General features: G+C 44.3%; 1 protein-coding gene across 1 annotated transcript in view; it reads left to right on the top strand.

The window, feature by feature from the left end:
* Dlst (dihydrolipoamide S-succinyltransferase) overlaps window positions 1-7569 on the top strand; it is a 24026-nt gene continuing 16457 nt past the window's right edge. The window contains exons 1-5 of the mRNA XM_021634175.2: window positions 1-138; window positions 660-693; window positions 4131-4179; window positions 7209-7264; window positions 7391-7465. Of these exons, the coding sequence (XP_021489850.1) occupies window positions 76-138; window positions 660-693; window positions 4131-4179; window positions 7209-7264; window positions 7391-7465 (277 nt within the window). The 5' untranslated portion in view covers window positions 1-75. The remainder of the gene's footprint in view (window positions 139-659; window positions 694-4130; window positions 4180-7208; window positions 7265-7390; window positions 7466-7569) is intronic.

Genomic DNA, 7569 nt, shown 5'->3' on the forward strand with positions numbered 1-7569 from the left:
CGGCCTGTCTCACTTCCGGTTGTTGCCGGGCCCTATATCCGGTGTCCGCCCGCCCTCCATCCCGCTGCCTCCGCGATGCTGTCCCGGTCCCGCTGCGTGTCCCGGGCGTTCAGCCGCTCGCTTTCGGCCTTCCAGAAGGTACTGTCTGGCGGGGCCTGGTCTCCGGCGGGTGCGGAACCTGGCGGCGGGCGGACGGGCGGGCTGAAGGGCAGGGGCGCTGTGCGCCGGCCAGGCCGGGCACCAAGGGCACCGGGACGCAGAGGCAGCCGACGCCCTCGGAACCGCCCAGCCGCGTGTGCGGAGCCCCGCAGCGCCCGTCCTCTCCCTGGCAGCCCGCGCCGGCCGTTTCCCGCTGTCCCCGACCCTTTGCTGCGGGGCTGGGAGCCGTGCCCGCCGCGACATTGACTCAGAACTGAAGAGGAGGCACGGCCCCCAACCGAATCCCGCGGCCTGACTCCGCGCTGTCTCAAAACCGGCGCGTGTCAGTCTCGTGGGGGAGGTTGGCATAGTTTGGCCGACCCGGTGCTTTGCATTTGCCCTCGGAGTTAACGAGATTTCACCTGTCAGCAGCACGTTAAACGTGCACTTAAAAAAAATAAAGAATGTTTCTTCCCTCTTTTCATTTTGGGTGACGTCGATAATGTCTTCTTTCTCAACAGGGGAACTGCCCTCTAGGGAGACGTTCCCTGCCTGGTAAGTTCTGCCCTTGCGGTCATCTAAAATGCTCTTCTCGTGGGCAGAGCAGTTTGTGAGGAGATCTGAGGTTTCCTCTCATGGCATTTAAAGACAGTGAATTCAGATGGATGCGACGCAAAATGCTCCTTAAGTATAACGACTGTCATTTATTCACTCGGCACATGATTACTGGGGTTCTGCTTTTTGTGCTGAATTTACGCCGTCAGGCACTGAGCTAAGTACTTATTAGAGATAAACGGTAGTTTAAAAGGTCTTGTCCTCCCAGAGCTTAAGGCTTAAGAGAAGAAACACGAATTGCTGACCAAGTGGTCGAATTGTGTAGGAAACATGAGTGTAGACAGAACGGATTTCTTTAAGTAGGTGACTTTAAAGCTGTGACTTGGAGGATGTGACAGAGCCAGTGAAGAGCGGGAGAAAGAGAGAGAGAGGGATAACATCCATGAAGTCAGTAAAGAATGAAACGTTTGTGGTATTCTTTTGGAATTGGAAACAAAGTGACTTGCCAGAGACTTTAATGAAAGGAAACAGTATCCTCAAGTAAATTATGGGGTAGAGGCTCTTGGGGGTTTAGATTTTTTTTTTCCTTGAATTTATTTTTCTCTATGTGTATGTGCTTGCTTGCCCTTATGTCCCATGGAGGCCAGAAGAGGTGTCTGATCCCCTGTAATTGGAGTTACAGGTGGTTGTGAAATGCCTGGGTACTGGGTACTGGGAACTCTTCCTGGGTTCTCACTACTAAGCCATCTCTCCGGCACCAGAAGTTTTGATACTTCATTCTCATAGTTGTGTGTGGGGTTTCATTGTTTCTGGTGGAGGGAGAGAGAAAGTTATTAACCATTAATCTTACATAGCTTACTTTTAACCATATGCCTGGCAAACATTAATCCCACCTTTTTTTGGAGACACAGTCTTGCTGTTTAGCATTGGCTGGCCGAGAGCTCACTATGTAGACCAGGCTGGCCTTGAACTTCTTCCTGCCCCTGCCTCTGAGTCTGCAAACTAGGATTACAAGCTTGTGCTACCACATCTGGCTGAGGAAGAATATTTGTTCAAAGTTCAATCTTACTGTGGGTTTTCTTGTGCCAAACATTGTTCTGAAAGCTTTCCGTGCATTTTGGGTTAATCATAACCAAATGAGATTTAGTTATCTGTCTTTCACAAAAGCATATTCCAAGACAAGGGGTTAGATTTTTAGGCCAAGGTCATTCAACCAAAACGATTGCTTAAATCAGGCCCACCTGACTCCTTCTCTGCTTTACTGAATGAATACGTGTTCTCATTTACTTGTGGACTCAACAGAGTATGTCTGTCTGAATGTCAGGATCTAATGTAGTCCAAGGCTGATGTTTCACTTTTGCTCTTCCTGCCTCTACTTCCCAAGTGCTGGGATCACAGGAGTGCACCACTGTGCCTGTTTATATGTCATGCTGGGGCTAAAGCCCAGGCTTTGTGCTTGCTGGGCGAAACTCTTACCAGTCAACTGAGCTATGTCCCAGCCCTGTCAATAGACTAGGCTGCTTACTAGGCCAGCTTCTCTGCGAGGTGATAGGGATACAGATGGCCTCTATCTGCAAGACACTCCTGGGCTAGTTAGATAGACAGAGCAAATACACACATGTGTGCATCAGGACAAACTAACATTGTGGTTACTAGGAAGTTCAGGATGCGAGGCGAGGGAGCATGATAAAGCCCAGCCTGGGAGGCTAGAGAGTAGAGGGAATGTTGGTAAAGGCCTCCCCAGAGAAGTGACACTTAAGATGAGACTTAAAGAATGCATAAGTTAGCTAGGGAAATGGTATTCCTGGGAAAGGGGAGTACTTGTGCAAACGTTTCCAAGTGGGAAGAGACTCGGCCAGTTGTAGAAAGCTGAAAGTGCAGAGGAGACTTGGTGGGGGACTGGAAGGGGCTTGGACTTTATCCCAGGTCAGGAGGACTTAAGGCCTCTAGCACATTTCATAGTGCGCTCTCAGTCATAACAACCTTTCTTTTCAGCTGGGAATGCTGAAAGTTGGCAGAAGTGTCTTCTCCACATTTTAAGCCGTGAGGAAAAGGAAAAGGCTTGTGCTTAGGGGTTGGCATCTTGACTCAAATTAGGCTAGTTACCAACCTAGTTGTATATGAAATAGGAATAATGGCAGGTGGCCATTCTACTTCAGGGAGTTTCTATGAGAATGGAAATGAAGAAGCCTTTGTGTGAAATCGCTTTATAAGCCTACCGTACTGTACAAATAAAACTTGTTATAGGATAAACTTTGTATTGGACTCCAGTTTCAAAAAAATCTGTGTGGGTTGCTGTGTTCAGAGCACAGGCTCTGCTTAGAATCTGCTGTAGTCACTGGCTGCTAGTACAGAGATGAGTGATCGACCTGACTTGGGGACCATTCATGAGGAGTATACATAAGGACCTGCTCAGTCAGTGTCTTCTGTACACATAGTGTAGTTGATAGTAGACACAAATAACAGCAAAGGAAACATAAGCAATAATATACTCGGAAGAAGCAGCTGTGGCTGGTAGATAGTGGGGAAATGAATTTATGATAAGAACAGTTGTGATGAATTTACGATAAGAAGGAGGAAGGTCTTCTCCTTCCCTCTCCCTCTTTTCTTCTCTTTCTCTTAAGCCCAAGGATCATTTTATTAGAACTTGAGAGAAAAACAGCAGGTCAGGCAAACTATGAGTCTAGCAGCCGCCAGGAGGAGGAAGATGGAAGATAGCCAGGTCTTTTGAATTAGGGTCCAAGAAAGCATACACGTTCAGCAATGGAAGTTGTGGGCAGGCAGCTATAGAAAGGGCAGAGAGTCTTGACAGAAACAGTGAGAAACTCAGAGTGTCAAGGAGAGCATTCTTGGGCCTTTGGCCAGTGTCCAGAAAAAAGAAAGGACAACTTACACTTTTTGAATTGAAACTCACAGGGATTCATCTTTTGCTAAGAGTGATCAGGTACAAGACTTCAGAGCAAGGTAAGTGGGCAGGGAGAGAGATGATTTTGCTCAGTTGTAGGACAAACTAAAGAACTTTCTAGCCTCCTGCACTTAAACCCAGATCAGCTACCCTGCCTCATGCTAGGTTATATGAAGCCACAGGCTAAGCTACCGTGTCTTATTTTCGAGTTCCAATTATATTTGATAACTTGGGGAATAGAGTTGTTTTATTATGCAGACGTAGGCTAATGCACATTAACGACTTTTTAAGCAGGTAGATTGTACCACTCTTGGGACATCAGATCTCTTTCCTGTCAAGTGCATGTCTGCTCTTGATGCCCATGCTTGTTCTCTGCCAATAGGTAGCAAACTTGAGACCAGGGTTCCAGATGATAAAGATTATGTCATTGCCTGCAGTTGATCCTCTGTCGGGGGTCACGGGGTGAATAGTTCCATTTACTATACTGTGTAAAATACGAGCTGCTGACTAAGGGTTGTTTTGTTTTTTGCAGGGCTCTCCTTATGTCAGGGACCAAGTTACCCTGACAGCAGGAAGATGGTGTAAGTATCACCGGCTAATACAGATATGTGGCCGTGGCTTATTTGCTTAGGCACAGATTCTAAATTTAAACATTGGACATGTCCACAGACCTCCAGTCATAGAAATTGAGGTTATTAGAATGAATCCATAGACCAACCTTGATGGCCATTGTCGTTTTTATTATAATCTATCTTTGTCATCAGTTCAGTGTTTGGACAAAAAGTATACTGGATCATCTCAGGTAGTTAAAATATAATGAGGGTTAACTTGGAACTGCTTTAAATGAGAATGGGTATGGAAGAGTACCTAATATTCTAGTTGGATACAAGTGCAGCTGAGGGGTTTGAGGTCACATTTGTTTTGAAATTAAGAGCGTTTTCTTGGTAACATAGTTACTCAGTTTAAAATCAGCAAAAGCGAAAGACCAGTTTACCCTAGGACTTTTGACTGGTTTGGTAGGAATGCTGTTGTTGCATAATGGAGAGTTTGGAGGAGGGCCATCCACGTGTGGTCCAGATTAACTTGTACTTGTGAATGTTGTTTTGAGTTACTTTGCATTCCAAGTATTGTTGGGTGCTGAGAGGCTGCTTTCGAGTGCCCTCTTCAAGAACTGTGGGGCAGCCTTGTTGACAGGCTGAAGTGCTGGCAGGAGAGCTTGCTCGTTATGCATCGCAGTATGATTAGCTTTCATTCCTATTAGAAGTGCTATTAGGAATATACTCCTGAAATTTTGGTTGGTTGTTGGTTTTTTTTCAAGACAGGATTTCTCTGTATAGTCATTGCTATCTAGAACTAGCTCTGTAGACTAGGCTGGCCTCAAACTCAGATCCTCCGAGTACTGGGCTTAAAAGCATGCACCACCATGCCTGGTTCTGAAATTGCATTTCTAGGAATCTATACTGAAAAAAAATTACATAATCAGATCTCTTTCGAAAAGGACAAGCAACCAGGGGTTAAAGCTTTAGTGTTTTAGCATGTTCCCACTATGAAAAGTAGGAAATAAAAGATTTACAGAATATGCCATTTTTGATGTGTTGTGTAATTCCATTATACAATTATTTTTCCTGTTTCTAATATTCTGCTTATTATTTAGCATATACATATGTGAGCATGTAATGCTTTCATAATTTAAGAAAGTGATTTCCAGAGTCAGAGCATTACTTGTGCAGTTTAAATGAAAATTGGGGTAATCAGGAATAATCATGCCTTTATGTAGTAAGTACAACACATAACTATTTGAAATTCATTGTGGAAAATCTGAACTCCAGCTGAGTCACCCTGAGTTGTGTCCTGCTAGTCGTACGGTCTGTGTGTTGCATGCTGTCACTTTTTCTATGCATGTCTTTTTTGTTTAAAAGATCTTTACCCCAAAACCTCCTTATTTTATTTATTTGTGAGGTAGTGGTGACGGGAGCACTCCATGGCACATATATGGAGTTCAGAGAACAACTTGCAGAAAGTCGGTTCTCTGTTTTCTACTATGTGGAGAACCTTATCCACTGAGCCACCTCACCTGCTTAAAAGATCTTTTAATGTAAAACTTTTTTACTTTTTTTTTTTTATTTAACAGGTAATTACATATTTCAAAAGGCAAAAAATGGCTATTAACAATTTGTTTTTTGTTGTTTTTTTTTTTTGTTTGTTTGTTTTCCAAAACAGGGTCTCTCTGTGTAGTGCTGGCTGTCCTGGAACTAGACTGGCCTCAAACCTCCTCTGCCTCCTGAGTGTTGGGTTAAAGGTGTGTGTTACCACTCACCACCACCTGGCAACAAGTTTGTTTTTTTTTTTGTTTTGTTTTAAATGCTTGTCCTCTAGCACATCAAACTCCTCTTCCCAGAGGTGTCTAGTGCACCAGCTTTCTAGGCGTCTGCCAGAGCAGCCCTGCATTTCCATGTCAGCCGTTAGTCTTTGCCCGTGAACATGTGCTTTTGTTCGTGGTTATGTATGTGTGCAAAGTTTATACGCAGCGCTCGGTGTTCTGTGTTTTACGTTATAAAGTTACCCTTGCATAAAAGTAAAAAGGCCAGAAAGCAATTAAGTCTACTTATGTATTGTAAAGATACATGTTGAGGTGTAGTGGTGCATGCCTTTAATCCCAGCATTGAGGGAACAGAGGCAAGCAGATGAGTTTGAGGCCAGCCTGATCTACAGAAAAGAGTTTCTGTACCAGGGCTACATGGTGATTCCCTGTCTCAACATTCCACCCCCCCAACCCCCCCAAAAAAAGATAGCTGTTGATAATATTCCCTAGATGTGTAAAAAGTGAATTTTCCATCACTGTAACTCTCCAAACTGTATAAATAACCATTGAGTGACAGATAGCCTTGGTAACTGTGGGTGTCTATATCTTTCATTCTTCAGAAGTAACTGTTCATGAGTGTGCACACAGGCTGATAGATAGCTTTCCAGCATGTTCTAAATGGCCTGGTTTTGAAGTTCCTTTCAGTGAGTGTAGGAAGGCAGATGTGCTGCCTCTTTGCAAGGGGATGGTGATAGGAAATAGCATGTAGGGGGGCTTTTTTCTTTCCTTCTTTTTTTCTTTTATTCTTTGTGGGGGAGTTGGTGGTTGCCTAAAGCTTTGTTTGCTTTTTGCTTCTGAATTTACTGTCATCTGCTGCCTTATCTGATCCAAATCTAATCCTGAGGATAGAAACACCTTTGTTTTGGGCATATCAGTGTGCAGTGCTGAGGATATGCCATGTATCTTAGATTTGGTTTAAGAACTCCAATTGGGAAGAGAAATCATTTTTGGTTAGTTTGCAAAGGACCACAATTCTTTTTACTTAATAGAACCAGTATGTCTTCCTCTTTAGAGAAGTGACATTTCATTATAGTACTGGGCACTGTCTAAGGCGCCTAGGCTATCAGGTGTTGGGGTCCTACCTGCTGAGTCAGACTCTCTTTGGGTCTGGCCTGCCATGTGTGCTTTGACAAGTTCCCCTGTATGAAACCCGGGATTCGCCAGTTTAAAGAGGTAACCCATGGTGCCTGGATTAGATTGAAGTATTGTGGTTCACATTCTAAAAGAGTTAACATGTTTCTTTTGTAGCATCAACAACGGTAGTGTCTTCAGTGTTCGCTTCTTCCAAACCACGGCTGTGTGCAGTAAGTACCTGATTTCTTGTGAATGGAATTTTACTAGAAAGAACAACCACTGGCCGAGTTTATTAAAGAAAACCATTAAAAAGACAAAATGAGCGCGTGTGATTTTCCTGTTTTCTTTTTCCCTAGAGAATGACGTGATTACAGTCCAAACCCCAGCGTTTGCAGAGTCTGTCACAGAGGGAGATGTCAGGTGGGAGAAAGGTGAGACTTCATCTCTTCCAGCTTAAGCAAAAACTAAGGTCTGTCTTCCACGCATCCCAGTCAGGGGAACCTGTGCCCACCCTCCGCCTCTTCTTTTACGTGCA

The sequence above is a fragment of the Meriones unguiculatus genome, chromosome 7, assembly GCF_030254825.1.
Source record: "Meriones unguiculatus strain TT.TT164.6M chromosome 7, Bangor_MerUng_6.1, whole genome shotgun sequence".
In the NCBI taxonomy this organism is placed as follows: Eukaryota; Metazoa; Chordata; class Mammalia; order Rodentia; family Muridae; genus Meriones; species Meriones unguiculatus.